The sequence below is a fragment of the Polyodon spathula genome, chromosome 3 (genome assembly GCF_017654505.1).
Source record: "Polyodon spathula isolate WHYD16114869_AA chromosome 3, ASM1765450v1, whole genome shotgun sequence".
Classification (NCBI taxonomy): domain Eukaryota; kingdom Metazoa; phylum Chordata; class Actinopteri; order Acipenseriformes; family Polyodontidae; genus Polyodon; species Polyodon spathula.
In genome coordinates this window covers 34,856,601-34,874,594 of record NC_054536.1, presented here as the reverse complement: position 1 = coordinate 34,874,594, position 17,994 = coordinate 34,856,601, and the positions used below count along the sequence as shown (strand labels likewise).

General features: G+C 36.8%; 1 protein-coding gene across 2 annotated transcripts; it reads left to right on the top strand.

Annotated features, from left to right (window-relative positions):
- The first annotated feature begins 293 nt into the window (after positions 1–293).
- tdp2b (tyrosyl-DNA phosphodiesterase 2b) lies at positions 294–17,479 on the top strand. 2 transcript variants are annotated; one of them, XR_005949937.1, is made up of 7 exons: positions 294–545; positions 9,053–9,168; positions 9,921–10,103; positions 11,869–11,960; positions 12,512–12,630; positions 12,988–14,812; positions 14,855–15,564. XR_005949937.1 is itself a non-coding variant. In XM_041245128.1 (7 exons), exons 1-7 carry the CDS (start codon positions 399–401, stop codon positions 15,851–15,853), a joined length of 1,110 nt encoding a protein of 369 aa, XP_041101062.1. In that variant the 5' UTR covers positions 294–398; the 3' UTR covers positions 15,854–17,479. The 2 variants fall into 2 exon arrangements, 1 of the variants encoding a protein (XP_041101062.1); XM_041245128.1 differs by lacking the exon at positions 14,855–15,564 and adding an exon at positions 15,572–17,479 and having other exon boundaries at positions 12,988–13,158.
- Positions 17,480–17,994: the final 515 nt, after the last annotated feature.

Here is a 17,994-nt window from a genome sequence, read left to right as displayed (position 1 = left end):
ATATATACAATATAAAGTACTTTACTTTATTAATATATCATTTAAAGCAGCCTTTCTGTAACAAGCATGCTCTTCCAAAGCGAGTCGTTATAACATTTTATAAAACAACCAGTACATCTAGCACAGATATATTAGTATGTGAATAATAAAGTTAGTGTTGGCACTAAATGTCTATGTCTATGTCAAAAAATGAAAGTCTAGGTTCAAAGTACTCCAGATCCATTTACACTGCTCGTGGAAGTAGAGTGTCAACTCGGCTCTAATTGAGGGGGACACACGGTAGGAACACGTCATATTGTTGCTGGCGGGTTGGATTGGTTTGATTCGGTTCAGGAATCGTAAGGCGAAAGATAGACTCTGTTTTTATTATTACATTTTAACTAAAGTTAATTTAAAAAATGGAAGATACTGAAGACAAAATGCAGCAATCAGAATTGGCTGTGGTGGCCGAGAGAACCCGCATGTGCGATGAATTTGCCTTGATAACGAGCTCAGATAATGCTGTGGCACAAGGATACCTTGCTGAAAATGACTGGGATATAGAAGTATGTGCTTTGCTTGTTGCATTTCCACTTAAATAATATTTTTAAATACGTGTTTTTTAATCAGTTTAAATAAGTGTACAATAAAATAAACAACAATCTATAGGGTAAACACGCATGATCAACTGCGATGCACTTTGGAATTTAGTAAGAACATAAGAAAGTTTACAAACGAGAGGAGGCCATTCGGCCCATCTTGCTCGTTTGGTTGTTAGTAGCTTATTGATCCCAGAATCTCATCAGCAGCTTCTTGAAGGATCCCAGGGTGTCAGCTTCAACAACATTACTGGGGAGTTGATTCCAGACCCTCACAATTCTCTGTGTAAAAAAGTGCCTCCTATTTTCTGTTCTGAATGCCCCTTTGTCTAATCTCCATTTGTGACCCCTGGCCCTTGTTTCTTTTTTCAGGCTGAAAAAGTCCCTTGGGTCGACACTGTCAATACCTTTTAGAATTTTGAATGCTTGAATTAGGTCGCCACGGAGTCGTCTTTGTTCAAGATTGAACAGATTCAATTCTTTTAGCCTGTCTGCATATGACATGCCTTTTAAACCTGGAATAATTCTGGTTGCTCTTCTTTCCACTCTTTCTAGAGCAGCAATATCTTTTTTATAGCGAGGTGACCAGAACTGAACACAATATTCAAGATGAGGTCTTACTAGTGCATTGTACAGTTTTAACATTACTTCCCTTGATTTAAATTCAACACTTTTCACAATGTATCCGAGCATCTTGTTAGCCTTTTTTTATAGCTTCCCCACATTGTCTAGATGAAGACATTTCTGAGTCAACAAAAACTCCTAGGTCTTTTTCATAGATTCCTTCTCCAATTTCAGTATCTCCCATATGATATTTATAATGTACATTTTTATTTCCTGCGTGCAGTACCTTACACTTTTCTCTATTAAATGTCATTTGCCATGTGTCTGCCCAGTTCTGAATCTTGTCTAGATCATTTTGAATGACCTTTGCTGCTGCAACAGTGTTTGCCACTCCTCCTACTTTTGTGTCGTCTGCAAATTTAACAAGTTTGCTTACTATACCAGAATCTAAATCATTAATGTAGATTAGGAATAGCAGAGGACCTAATACTGATCCCTGTGGTACACCGCTGGTTACCACACTCCATTCTGAGGTTTTTCCTCTAATCAGTACTTTCTGTTTTCTACATGTTAACCACTCCCTAATCCATGTACATGCGTTTCCTTGAATCCCAACTGCGTTCAGTTTGAGAATTAATCTTTTGTGCGGGACTTTGTCAAAAGCTTTCTGGAAATCTAAATAAACCATGTCATATGCTTTGCAATTATCCATTATCAATGTTGCATCCTCAAAAAAATCAAGCAAGTTAGTTAGACACGATCTCCCTTTCCTAAAACCATGTTGACTGTCTCCCAGGACCCTGTTACCATATAGGTAATTTTCCATTTTGGATCTTATTATAGTTTCCATAAGTTTGCATATAATAGAAGTCAGGCTTACTGGTCTGTAGTTACCTGGTTCAGTTTTTTCCCTTTTTGTGGATCGGTATTACGTTTGCAATTTTCCAGTCTGTCGGTACCACCCCTGTGTCAAGAGACTGCTGCATGATCTTGGTTAGCGGTTTGTAAATTACTTCTTTCATTTCTTTGAGTACTACTGGGAGGATCTCATCCGGCCCAGGGGATTTGTTTATTTTAAGAGCTCCTAGTCCCTTTAACACTTCTGCCTCAGTTATGCTAAAGTTATTTAAAACTGGATAGGAACTGGATGACATGTGGGGCATGTTGTCAGTATCTTCCTTTGTAAAAACTTGTGAAAAGTAATCATTTAATATATTTGCTATTTTTTTTTCTTCCTCTACGATTTTGCCATTTGTATCTCTTAAACATTTAATCTCCTCTTTGAATGTTCTCTTGCTGTTGTAATATTGGAAAAACATTTTGGAATTGGTTTTAGCTCCCTTAGCAATGTTCATTTCTATTTCTCTCTTGGCCTTTCTAACTTCCTTTTTGACTTGCGTTTGCAGTTCCGTGTACTCTTTCTGCGTACTTTCTTTTTGGTCCCTTTTTAATGCTCTGTAAAGTGCCTTTTTTCGCTGAATATTTTTTTTAATTGATCTATTAAACCATTTTGGCAATTTAGTTTTACATTTAGATTTGTCTACTTTAGGGATGTAATTGTTTTGCGCCTCTAGTACTACATTTTTGAAGAACAACCATCCTTCTTCTGTGGGTGTTTTCTCTATTTTACTCCAATCTACTTCTGTTAGTCTCTGTTTCATACCTTCATAGTTTGCTTTTCTAAAATTGTAAACCTTAGCTTTAGTCATTACTTTTGGGGTTTTAAAAAACACTTCAAATGAGACCATGTTGTGCTCTGAGTTTGCCAGTGGTTCTCTGACCTCTGTTTTAGTTATTCTGTCTTCGTTATTTGAAAAGACTAAATCAAGGCATGCCTCCCCTCTAGTCGGTGCCTTGACAAATTGTGTTAGGAAGCAGTCATTTGTCATTTCCACCATTTCAATTTCATCCTTCGTGCTACCCACCGGGTTTTCCCATTTTAAATGGGGGAAGTTGAAATCCCCCATTAGTATGGCTTCTCCTTTGCTACATGCATTTCTAATGTCATTGTATAACAGATTATTTTGCTCACTGTCTGAATCTGGCGGTCTATAGCATGCTCCTATTATTATGCCCTTTCAATTTGTGTCCGATATTCTGACACATACTGATTCGGCTTTATTTTCTTTGTCCAGGTTTAACACCTGGGCTTCAGGACTGTTTCTTATGTATAGCGCTACCCCTCCTCCTCTTCTGTCCTGCCTGTCTTTCCTATACAGTGTATACCCACAAATATTATATTCGTCCCCATCACTCTCAGACAACCAAGTTTCAGTAGCACCTATCACATCATAGTTACTTGTTAGTGCAGTAGCTTCAAGTTCTAGAATTTTGTTTCTGATACTTCTAGCATTTAGATAAATACATTTAATGGTTGTCTTACCTGAGTTGTTGTTCTTGTTTTGATGCGGTCTCCCTTCTGTTTTTTTGTTGATTTCTCCCCCCTTCCTTTCTAGTTTAAATGCTTACGGATCTTGGGACTAAACAGCGTATTACAGCACTTCCTAGTACGGTACTCTCAGACTCTTAGCAATTGAATACCAAATTGCAATGTAAAAATGCACTGTGCTAATTTGTGGATCAGGTGATCCCGAACTTTAGCACAAAACTTGGGGAAAGAGTCAGTGGTGGGGTGGGGCAAAATTATGTAGTTCCGAAGTCAGCACTCATATCCAACACTCATATCCAACACTGTCACATTTTGACTTAAGACTCAGTGATGGTTAAACGAATGTGACGCATAACTGATTCATTTTTGCCCTTTGCAAACTTTGTAAGTTTTTTTTCAGGGAGCACAAAAGAGATACGGAGAAAATTACATAGCCGAAAGTACTGTGTTTTAAAATAAGCAGGTTTCTATTTAGATGTACTGTAGTTGGTTTTGTTGGTATAGTACTGTATTTTCAACAGAAGTATTTTAATTCAGAACAATAGGATTCTGAAAATACCACTTGCCAAAACAGACGACTGTAATACAGTACATACTTTTAAATCCTTACTATTGTAGCAGTATGGAACATTCCCCATTAACGACCCAACAGCAAAATTAAATCAAAATGTTACCCATGCACAGAACAGCGTAAAAGGCATATGTTATGTTGGAGATAAAATAGTGTTTGCAGTATATCTCTTCACTCTAGACAGGAATGTTACCATGTAAATGTAAGCAACTTTAATATGTACAGTTGACCCTGGCTCTGATGTTTAGTGCGACAAAGTGCCATTGGTTTTTCATCAGGGAAGTCTAGTGGGTCTATTTCCTGACTCACCTCACCTGAGATGATGTCATAAACGTGACTGAGGCGGGTCATCGAAATTTGACACCAACTCAAATTGCCCTCCTTGACCTTTTCAGGATCCTTCACCTTATGAAGCCCAATCATCATTGAAAACACCTATACAATATTTCCATTACTGTACACACATTCATAATTACACCAAGAAGCCAAAGACAGTATCAGTTGTGAGAATTATTGTAATTGTTCAAGAGTATAGTGCTATTGATGCATGAAATGCGTAACAAAAAAGGAAAAATATACAGAATGAAAATGTATAAACTGTACTGCATCCCTATGATAAAAAATACAAACAAAAAACCCTGTGAGGATTCCACCTGGAGAATTGTTTGGAACTACACTACTACTACTCAGGGAGTCTCCTCATCAGAATATAAACAGCATGCCACAAATAGATTAAAGGTAACTACCATTATTTAAAATAAAAAATAAATACAAATATAGTAATATTTTCAGCAGATCTTTAGTTTGTTTTTCCCCCTGGATTTGACTTTTGCTTAAACAATGTTCGGTTCAATACACTCTAAGCACATTGCATTTCTAAACTGCAGTTATTTTTTTCAGTATAATAAGTAAAATAAATAAACAATAAAAATAAACACCTTTGTGATCCCATCCAAGACATGCAGGGGCAAGCATTCAAGAAAAATAGCATGCAAGTCATTTATTAACTAGCTAACACAGGGCTGTAAGCGATCGGCTAAAACAAACGAACGAAAATACTGCTCAGTGTTATCGTTATGATCTTAGTATAGCCTCATGCCTTTAAAGCCTGTTGAGTTAAAATACACATCTCTTATGATAATGATTATAAAAATTATATTGACACTTTTTAAAATGTGATCTCCAGCCATACAAGGCTCTAATTAAGGTCTGGTAGAGCAAGAGCACTGCCTGTAAATAGTGTGGGTGTTTGTGTGTGTTTTGGTGGTGGTTGGCATTGATGGGGTTAATTCCTGTCCCTGCCAGAAACATGCGAGAATGCGGCGGTTCCAGATGGAATAATTGGTGTTAATTGGGAATAGCCACAGCCTATAAAAAGAGAGCCCAAAGTTACTGTTATTATTAGCTTACCAAATTCATGTTCTGACGCGGAAATCTAGTAGCTTACTTCTTGAAACTTCGTGTCTCCATGAAGCAATTTTCTCTATGGAACAGCGTAATAGATCAAATAAAGGCAATTTACGTTCGATCACTCCATACTATGAGAAAGAGCATGTTTGGATAAGATTCTTCAGTATGATGCCAGTTACCCTGGTGCTAAACATGACGCGAGCGGGGCTTCACGCACAATGCAGATTCCTTGTTTTCATTTTGTAATTATTTGATCTTACTTCGTTATTTACTTATGCCGTATTAGCTATATTTAAACAAAATATTGTAAAGCCATAAATATTTGCGACCAAAATATTTGGCGAATCACACCCATAAAATGTATTTTGCTGCAGAAATGTTGGCAACATGTTGCACTGTTAGTACAGTGTACTCCGTTTATAAGAATCAACCACATATAGTGATCAAAACCACTGGGACAAAATCAAGGATTGCAGAGCTTTGCATCTGCACTTAGTGAAAATCTACATCACAACTGAAAATCAGTAAGCCACAGATGCTTAAATGCAATGGTAGTCCCTACTGTAAAATACTGTACCGTAATGTCATTTTAATTCAAAGGCCATTACACTTAACACCGCGGGGCAGTTAAACTAGGCACCCTCACGAGGCGATCACTTCTCAAGTATATTGTAGTAAAATAAGATTCTGCAGTCTTGAGTAAACATAATTGTGAACATATAACAAGTTGCTTACTCACTTGTTTTGATGTACTGTCCTCAGTGATTGAGCACCATTGACATTTGTATACTGTATTTAAACTGCTGATGCATGGAGGCCCGCCTTTGCTAATTGTAATGTGACGTGGCCAAGGGCAGTGTAAATGATTTACAGTTTAAAACCGGTGTTTGTTTTATTTTTCTTAGAGTGCGGTGGGGAAACAACCGATAATAAAATAAAACGAACAAAATAAAGCTAGCTCTCAGTTGGAGCGCTAACTAAACAATACCTTGTGGTCCCTGTCTGACGTCAGGACGGTCAAGCCGTTTACTCAACTAAACAAATACAAATCAAAACAGTTCATACATTCCCCCGAGAACTACAGATACACTGTCACTACTTTACTTATCTGCACAGTGTAGTAGTGGAACAAACAGATCTCTTACTTGCTCTTTGGTTTTGTTTTCTTTCTCTTCTGATTCCGCAATGCACACATGCTTCCACTTCCTTACTCCTCTAAACCCCCATCACAAAGCTAGAGGCTAAGCCCTTTTCATCGAGGGGTCATTAACTTTAACAAGCAGTTAACTAATTGACCATTATCTTTAATTTGTTAAGGAAACAAGCAACTGGATTTTTTCAGAGGTGTGCATGCACGTGGGAACTCATCTAGTGGTCAACCCATTACACTGCAGGGAACAAAGCTTTCATTCTCAAACTAACATACTGATTCTGCAGCACTTCACCACAGTAATCATATCAGTCCACTTTTAAGAATCAGCCACTTATAAGTATCAAATCATCCGGGACAGATGTGTTGAAAAGATCAAAGCACACAGGCAGGCACCTCTACAGTGTCCAAGAAACAGGGATCAGAAGGTTCAGCAAAAAAGACAAGAAAACAAATATATTTTTCATTTATCTAGTTTGCAGGAAAAAAAAAAAAGATGTTCAATGGCAGTCTTGTTTAGCGATGTTTACTTTTGGATAAAGTGAGTATTTAACCCCCTCCCTCCCACCCATTACTCTCCACACACACACACTACACTGGCAGGGGTGCAAGTCCACTTTTTTGTTTAAAAAATAAATTGGCAAGCACTGTATGTATATGAAAATCACAACCGTGAGTTTACAGTAACATCCGACCCATGTTCAGAATTTCAGCAGCCGATTAGCGGATAGAAAACAAGCGTTCAAACAGGTTTATAACTAGTTATAAAGACAGTCATCATTGTTGTGATGGTATGTCTGTGTGTCCAGTGGGAAGGCACTTAACTTTTAACAGTGAAGATGTAAAAGAAAGACTGCTTTACAGACAGTGTGGTAAAGACAACACTCGGAATGGCAGACTAACCAAATATATGTATACTAAATATTCATAACATGTTCCCATTTTTATAAAAAATGTCTTCAGAACACACTGAACTTGTATCATGAGAGAGTGCTGAAAGACAGTGTATTTGTTGTAGTGTTTAGGTAGCTCTTTAATGTTTTGTCACCTTCTCTGGCTGTGTTGTGCTGAGTGGTGGGAGAGTGGCTGTTTGCCGGTTGTGTGAGTCATAGTCTGGGTGATGTACTTGCTGTTGGCAGGTATTCTGCCTTCACAATAAACACTCAGTAAAAGGGCTGTCTAGGATAACCTTTGCTTGATAGACCCAACAGCAGCATTTGTAAGTGCTACAATACCGCCTCCCCTGCTTGGGACCCCGCACACACACACACACACACAGCCAGCCACTACAGTATGTTGAGTTAACTATTGAGTGTATAGGGCAGCATAAAAAGAGGATGTGGCGATTATTTGTTTTAGCAGGGTCTCAGTGAAAAACAAATACAATATAAAAACCTTCATAAACCTACATCACCGAGAGCTGAAAGTGTGTTGAAAGTGCCTGAGCTGGCTGGGTAGTACTCATGCTGTGTGTCCACCAGGAGGGCTGTTTCCCTTACTACCCTACTGTGTGTGTTATTATTTTCCATCCTAAATATGGGTATGGCACAAGCCTCACGGTGAAATCTATTGCTGTGGCTCGCGTCTATTGTTGAGCACCCCTGCCTTAACCTATAAGAAAAATATTCGAGAGGTGAATTCAACCTTTTTTTATTTTATGCAGCAGTGTACAAGTGTAGACCTTTTTTTTTTTTTGGCAACCTCTCTTAACCAATTGACCACAGTACTCTACAGGCTCCTTGTGGAATCTATGCCTCGTTGAGAAAGTGTTCCTAGTAAACAGACCGATTCTTGTATTTGTCACACAGGGAATAATTTGTGTCATCAAGTTGCTTGTGAACTGCACTGCGTATGGATTACAAATTGCACGTAATGTTTTGCAGGCTTGAGTTAAAGATTAAGTAGCAGGGTTCCGAAAAACTTAGCGTTGCACATCCCCATGTGTTGCTACAACTGTTTAAATAACGTACCTGTAATTTATCTTTTCATTGTTAACATCCTGACAACTTTTGAACCATGTAACTTTAAAATTTGTTTCAAAACTCTTTTCAAAATGTCTGCTCTAGTGCACTGATAGTGTAGGGATTATTGCCCAAATTGTCAAACAGGTAACACAGCAATAACGATCCATGATTTAGAGAACAGATCTGAAACCCCAGTGCACTAGAGCAGCCGTTTTGAAAAGCGCTTTGAAACAGACTCAAAAGTTATAAGTGTAAAAAGTTGTCAGGATGTTAACAATGAAAAGAAAAATTGCAGGTACATTATTTAAATTGTAGCAACACATGGGGACGTATAACGCTGTATTTTTTGTAACCCCACTACTTATTCTTTAAGATTCGGTATGGCACTGGACACATCTCTTCTAACTTCTTCTTTTCCATCCTTAGAGGGCAGTACATTCTTTTTTTGAAGCTGACGTTGAGACAGTCCCTTGTGATATATCCCCAGAGCTGGATTCGATCAAGAAAAGCAATATGAAGTGCGGATCAGAGCCTCTAGTTTGGTGAGGACCACTTTATATTTTAGAGTGGAGTAACAAATGGGTTATAGATCAGTAACTTACAATCAGTCATCATGCTTATCTTATGACAAATAGTTTTCATTTTATGTTGCCATATGATGCTTGTTTATTCAGCACAATATTTGGGTAGACATTATTTAATTTATCTGTGTGTGTGTATGTGTATACACACACACACACACACACACACATCTAGATCTTGACACATATTTACTAAGACTTTCAAAGTGCAGTACAAGAAGTCATATTTCAAAACTAAAAACTTAGGCTACAACTTGGTTTCAGGCGGAAGTTTAATTATTATTTATACTTTAATGCCATATTGCAAGTTCTTCCAAATAGGGCATATCAATGTTAATGCATTCCACTTGATCACACTAAGCACTGGATCAAAAGCTTTGTAAAATGTATTTGTCTTTCTTTCATTTTAAGCTATATAAGCTTGGACCTGCTGTCCAATAAAACTACTCAGCAATGTCAGTTTTCCTGTAGCTGGGGAACCACCATACCTGTTTTAGTCAGCAAGAATGAAGCCTTTCAGCATCTCTGTTTTGAAAATCAGAATCTCCTAATTTTGTATTGATGTTTCTTTCTTAATTCTTAAATGCATCTGTGTAAATAATTTACTGAATCTTACAGTATACCGTTTTGAAATCCAGTATTAGGCCTAGCACAGAAGTTGTTGTTGGTTTGAACATCATCTGATTTCAAAGGAGTTTCTTCTTGACCTGCAGTATTGACCTGACTGAAGACGAGCCAGCCAGTGGAAGTAGCAGTACAGTTGAAGGCGGTGGTTCTAAAGTCCAGACAGAGCCAGAGGATAAGAGCAGGTTTTCAGTGCTGACCTGGAACATTGACGGACTTGACCTCACAAACCCAGCTGAACGTGCCAGGGGGGTATGTTCATACATAGCACTGTAAGTCCTGTATGTGTCACGTTGTTTACAAAGGATAGCCAGGTACAAAGTAGTAACTCTTCTTGGAAAATAACTATTTATGGGACATGCATGGGTAAAAGTGAGCACTGGTCATTTTGACTGAAACTCCTAGGGCAAAACCAATCTTTTGGCCGGGGGTCTGCATAGGCCACCCAAAGCCTGGGGTTGTACATGCACTCGGATGCATTCTGAGCCATTTTAGACCACTTTCAGAAGCAAATTTGAACTTGACTTTGTAGAAAAAAAAATTCAGAAATTACTTCACTTACAACCTGTCATTTTATCAGATGGACCGACCAGATAAATCTCTTTAACAGACATAGTTTTTGAAATGTTATTGATCAAACCTTTTCCATGTATGACTAATGCACATAATATTCATTTTAAATTACTGTATCAACAAATGTATTCAGAAAGGTGAGGCAGATTTCAAAGCAAGTGTGGGCAATTTTACTGGGAACATTTTAGTTTTAAACAAAGCACAGGGTCCCCCAATAAAACTTTGTATCGGACAGTTTTTTTTTTAAATTTTACTATTGATGTTTAAAATGTAACTGTCATAATGACTGAGGAGTATAACTGCAGCGGTTAAAGGGACATGCTGAAGTATGCATATTCTCCCCAGTTGTTAAAAACAAAGTCCTTTGTATTTATTTAATAAGTTGTAATTTGAATGCAACTTGTGCCTTTTTGTTTATTATGCACAACAATGTTTTTCGGTTATTGGATCTTCTGTAAAAAAAACCTACGGTTTGTTCTTTATTTTGAAAAATAAAACGCCAATACATCAATTATCATTGATAAATGCCTGTACAATAATCGAACACTAAATTAGGGTGCCGATTGCACCACTAGTATTTGTATATTTTGTTTAATGTTTTGTGCTAAATTATCCTTCAAACTGTCGCAGTTTTGCTGTTTATCGTCTGTAAAGTCTAACATTTCTTTTCAATAGCTGACTTACCTAGTTTAAAAAACACCCTTGTTCCTGATCAAACACCTGCAGTCAAACTCTTATAACATTTGAATCACAATCCATAATAAGAATAACCAGTTACTAATTTAACAATTAACACATTTCTCCGTTTTAATTGAGAAACCAAAACAAAGGAGAAAAAATCAGAAAAAAAGTAGAACAATGGGAGGCGGGGGACGGTAGCGTTTTAAACAGTGTCATTCTCTTGTCTTTTTACCTTGGCAATTAAATATTGATGGTGGACCACTCTAAAAACTCCCGTATTATTGTCACCTGATTAAGACGACGGTCATATTATCAATTCATCCATTGAATGACCGTTTTAAAGTGGTTTTATGAGAAATTGAGGCATCGCAGTCCCGCCCCCAAGTTTCGTTTTCAGATTGATTGTTCAAACAAGCTTACGTAGATGAAAAAGACGAGACTGGCAAAAGTAAACCAAAACATTTTCTTTGTTAATTTTGTATAACACGCACATCTGTAAAACTGAGTAACGGGTATTTTTTAATTCCTCCCCCCGTCCCCCCCCGTCCCCCGTCCCCCGCAGTTTCAGACGGACTTGAAGGCCCCCCTGTCCCAGATGCGGACTCGCATTTGTTCATGTTAAGGACCAGTCTTATTAATTTATAATTAAGTTAGCAGTATTATTTTTTCCTACACACGGTTAGAACACAAACGCTGTGCCTATTCTCTTCCACAGCAGTGTATACGTAGATATGAACGTGATATTTTATTGTTAGCTATAGTTTTTCCAATTTCTTCTTTTAGGTACAGTCCTGATGTGGTGTTTCTTCAAGAGGTTGTACCACCGTATTTGTCCTATCTGAAAAAAAGAGCCGTCAGTTATACAATCGTTGAAGGTAAACCTATGCAGCACACCACACACCAGAGATTTTATATATATATATATATATATATATATATATATATATATATATTATACTAAAATATATATATATATATATGATATATATATATAGAGATATATAATATATATATATATATTATAATATATATAATCTTTTCTGTGCTATTGTGCTTTCACCTGTGTTCAGAAACTACTGTTTCAGTGATCACATCAACATAGAACAAATGTGGTATTTCTTTTATCAACTAGGGGGCCAGGTTTAATGGTTACATTGTGTACCAGCCATGTTTGAGTCCTTGTGAAGCTACAGGTGTGCTGTACATTTTTAATAGTAAGAATACTTTAGTTGACGTACCCTGGATATTTTTGATCCATAACAAGTTGCTCTTTAAAGAGCCTGAACAACATGTGAGTAAATGCGACACTGATTTTTTGTACTTATTCTTAATTTGCTAAGAGTAGTTGTATAGAACAGGGATTAATATTTAGATAGATCAGTATGTTCATAAAGGTGCTTTTTTTATCTGTGGTTCCTTTTTGTAGGAAATGAGGATTGCTATTTTACTGCAGTAATGTTGAAGAAGTCTAGAGTTAAACTCCTAAAGACGGAAATAATTCCTTTCCCTTCAACGTCAATGATGAGGAATCTGCTAACCGTGCAGGTAGGACAACGTTTTAAATGCAAACAGTGCATATGCCCTTGTAGAATTAAAAATAGCCTGCTGTTAGAAGATTTCTTTGCCATTTAAAGTTACCATTTTTACAGGACAGGTGTCTAATTTACAAGGCTTTAATGCCCAGTGAATGTTAGTCAGTAAGACCAGATATGCTTTGTTGAGTGCTAGTATGTTTTATTGAGATCCTGCCTTAATGTATGAAAGTATTTTAGATGTTTTATTTTAGATAATTATTTTTTACAAAATTGCAAATCAATGCCGTGTGGTGTTCAATTTAATCACGTTAACTAAATTGACATTGAATATTTAACTTGAACGAGAGTGTATTTGTTATATTCACAGGCCAGTTTTTGTGGCAATGAGCTGTACTTAATGACATCCCATCTGGAAAGCACTAAAGACCATTCACGAGAAAGAATGAACCAGCTGAAGACAGTGTTGACAAAAATCAAAGAAGCACCTGAGACTTCTACAGTGATATTTGGAGGTGATACCAACCTGAGGGACCACGAGGTTAGCTCAAGGTTTACTTACTACATATCCATTATAACCTTAATCAAGCAAACATATGTTTGCTGCGGTGAGCTGTTAATAATAGTTGCTGTGATGTCTGAACTGGAACTTTTCAATCTGCAGTAACAGTTTTTGTATCGTCATGGACCATTGGAACACATTGGGGTCTGTTGTAATTATCTAAACAAAGGGTCTTAACACCAACACCCTAAAATGTGTAACCCAGATATTTTGCTCACTTCCTTCCATGTTAATATTTCTATTTATGTTGTGTTAGTAGTGTTAATAAGGTGGTAATTAAATCACCATCTAGGGAAACGGCAATATTGTTATATTGTTAACATTAAGCTTTGGACTGATCCATTTGAACTTCATAGGTAGTATAAACTTGGGGGTTCAGGTAATGTATGCAATTCCTGCCGTAGTATATTGTCTTCAGGATGGCTACAAGTAACCACAGACTGTGCAAACTTGCACAGAAATATTTTTTCATACCAGCAACACGTTCTGCATCTGAGAGAGTTTTCAGTACATTTGGTAACGTTGTTACATGCAGCGCTCCAGATTAAAATATGAATTAACGTATGATATTTAAATATATGTGTAAAGAACACTCTTAGCAATATTTCTGCACAGCTTGAGTCTGCATTTTATCAAGCTTCTTGTTCTTCATTAGTTCCCCATGTCTCAATGGTCAATTGTGAATATACTGCATGCGATAGATAGAGAATGGATCATAGAAATGCCTTTACCTAACCTGCCAATCTACCTATCTGTCAACTGAAATTTGTGAAGGTGAATCTATGTAATAAATACAGTATTCTGTGTTTTGAGTCAGGATGCTTTATAGTGCTGAAGCAAGGCGATCAATAAAGAATGCAGTAGTATTTGCATTAGTGCAGTGTTGGTACAGTTTTTAAAAAACTGACTTTTTTGTTTTAAAATTTTTTGGGAGCGTATGAGTTTACTAGTAAAGGGAAAGCACAAAAGTAAGTAAGATTTACAGAAAACTATAACCACTGTAACAACCATGTACTAAAGTGACTCAGTTAACACAGTACTAGTGACATTACAGTTAAAATGTAAGGCTGTAGTTAAATCGTACACCATATGTTAAGGTCATGTTGCATTTTACTGTTACAAACCTTATATTTTTTGGCTACTGGATTAACTAACTGATAGCATGCTGCTGCCACCACCTTTTATTTCTATCAGAAGGTCCGGAATTTACTAATATGCATTTATCTAAAATAGGATGGGAGAGTGTGCAATAATCATACCACAAAGACACTAAGACCATCAACTTGGGGCAGATAGTTTATTAACAAGCATTTCATTAAAACAGGGGGTTAACAATCTCTGAACCACACAGGTAGAAATGACAATCGGGTCAATAGATTATGTATGTAACACAGTGTAAAAGGATGAGAGAAGGGGCAGACACACCCATACCAAAACCCTTACAAATGATATAGAAAATAAGCCAAAAGAACCACAAATCCAAACCATAAACACATGCTGTTAGTAATCAAACAAAGTAATATTCAACATAAAATAATATGTGAATAATAGACAAATCAACTCAACTTGACGCATGCAAAATAAACCACCACAGGTTTAGTAGTGTCCATCGCTTACTGATCCACGTACACAGGTTCAGCAATATGCATTGATTTAAAATGATCAATCTACACAGGTTCAGCAATATGCATTGATTTAAAATGATCAATCTACACAGGTTCAGCAATATGCATTGATTTAAAATGATCAATCTACACAGGTTCAGCAATATGCATTGATTTAAAATGATCAATCTACACAGGTTCAGCAATATGCATTGATTTAAAATGATCAATCTACACAGGTTCAGCAATATGCATTGATTTAAAATGATCAATGTAGTTCTTATTTTGCTCCTTTTGAAAATCATGCTTACAGTATCAATTACTCAAGGACTCAAAACCTTATCTGGCACGCTGGCTAGATGTAAACAGACAAGACTAAAACTTGATACTGTTGATAAATTTGTATTTTTGGCAAAATATGGATTTAAAAAAAAAAAAAAGAAATAAAAAATCCTTGATCATATTGCTCAAATATTGTGATATATACACACACACACACACACACACACACACACACCGTTTATCGTCTTGAACATCTGAAATATCATGATATTTTTTTTGGTATATTGCCGACCCCTACAGTCATGACAAGGTTGCAGGCGTTTTTGGGAGTAAAATAAAATATTTTGCTTATTAAAAAGGAGAGGATTTTCTTTTTAGGGCTACCAAGGTATATAAGCATGGTGTCTAAGTTGTTTAAAACCACAAAGCCCCACTCTTAACATTTCTTGGAGGATGAGGGCATATGCGTGTGATATATATATATATATATATATATTTGTTCACAGGTTGCTAAAGTTGGAGGTTTACCCAGCAACGTGTGTGATATTTGGGAGTACCTTGGAAAACCTGAGCACTGCAGGTATACCTGGGATACGAAAACAAACCACAACATGAAGGCAAACTACGTTAGCAGGATGCGCTTTGATCGCGTATTCTATCGAGCCTCGAAAGGTGGGGGTCAGATCATTCCACAGAGCATGGACCTCATAGGACTAGAAAAGCTGGACTGTGGCAAATTCCCCAGTGATCACTGGGGGATCTACTGTGATTTTAGTGTTGTATTATAAAGCAAAAGGCGTGATTTTAAGTGTTTAAAAATAAAGTTGTTTTTATGTGTTATTTCAGTATACATAATTATGCCTTTTAAGCTATGTGTACAATCTTTAAAAACGGCTGCTAATACCAATTACTTTGAAATACCAGAAAATAAATGTCTTGCAAGTTTGACATGATTGTTAATCTGTTGTATCTGTTTAGACCTGCTTTTATATTTTCATTCCTAGACATTGGAGTTAATTCACTTTACAGCATATTTTAGCATTTTATACTGTCCTAACGTTGGTTGATACCAGCTTAGAACAAATCAGCCTTTATATATAGGGTGACTTGACGGGTTTATGGATGTACCGGGGAAATGTAAGTGATGTAGAGCAGTGATCCTTGGCAGGTATGGAGGAGAGATTTATGGGGTTAACATAATTGACTACTAGGGCACTCTTTTATATAGCATGTCTAGTATTCTTAATTAGGTTTTAATATCATTGTTTTCCAGTAAATATTCACCACTGCCACATTTTTTTTTTTTTTTTTTTTTTTTTTTTTTAATCTACTGGCCATATCAGTCATGCGGAGATACTTGCTGTCTTCACATTTAGTACACAGCTGTTTTTTCTAATATTCTTTGTCTAAAACTGTCTGTTGAAATTAGGTCTTCTGATATAACTAAATGCCAGTATTTTTGAAACATAAAAATTGTTGACTTCCTTTTTTTTATTAACCAGGTACTCGTAAGCACAATAAAGATTAAAATAATTTCTTCAATACAAAACGCTGCGTTTGAAGTACATTTTATCTTTACAGAAGAGTGAGCATCTAAATATTAGTAAGCAGTCACTAAACAAAATCTAAATAATGTAATAATATAATAATATTTCTGAGCAGCAATACATGCATCTAATTGCATGCTAGCAATTAAATATATGTTGTGTCTATATCTGCAACACCCAGACAAAATGTGTCAAAACAGAAACATGTCAAATAGTACCTTCAACATAACCTTATCCTTATTTCTAACATTAACTTAGAGCCAGCAAAACATCCTTCCACTCAAACCTTGACTACCGGACAAAGAACCAGAACCCAAAAACACGTAGGATGGATCAGCACTTTGATACTGTAAAAAAAAAATCAAATAGAGCAAAGCAACATCTCCCCTTCCTAGTTACCAATGGTTTGGCCCCTCATTATTTCAACCCTGTCACCAGTCCTAGTGAGTTTCATTACAATTGGACAAGTGTACCCCTTGAACAGTTATCAGTGGAAATGTAAATGCAACAAACACAGACAGTCAGACAGGCAGACATACTATAGCTCCACACACATATAGAGTACCTATACTGTACCTCCACACATATATACTGTAACCACACACATATATGCTTGTCTTGCTCCCATCTCATCTCAGTTTCCTCTAGAGCAGATACATGCTTTCATTGTTACATTTTAACTTTTCATGAGATTTTTACATATTGCCCACTGTATGAGACCTCTTTTCCTCTCATAGCATGTCCAGTGCTGACTCAGTAATGGTGTTGAGTCTCAGTGTCTGGGGATCAACCTTTAATTTGTTGTATGGTAAATTATTGTAAATCTGTAGTGTTCTGTTGAATCATTAAACCAAAATGTTCACTTTACTATTTGTCCTGCCTTTGTTTGAATATCTCTATTGTACATTGTGACAGACTATTCAAAACACCTACACTGTAAAACCAAATTTAAAAAAAAATAAGCAGACATTTTAGTGTTGACATTATTTGTTTAGACTTTAGTTCAAACACACAAAAAACTGCTTAGAAACGTGTGTTAAGTATACGACTCCAGGCCTACCTCATTCCCGCTTTGACACCTAACGTCTGGATCCCCTGGACAAAGCGGGCTCACTCGTTCTCCACTCCCAGAATGAACACTGGTAAGCATCTGCTGCACATACCTTTACTAACTCCTTCTCCCCCTATGCTGCCTGCTACAAATCTTTTTCAATTGTTGCTGTCTGACTAACAAATCTGTGCTTCTCAGCAAACTTATAACCAATATCAATCTTGATCTTCTCTGTCTAGCTGAAACCTGGCACTCTGTAAACCACATGCACTCCCTACATCTAGCCACCCCAAAGGGCTATTCCCTCTGACAAACCTTGCCTCACTCTCCG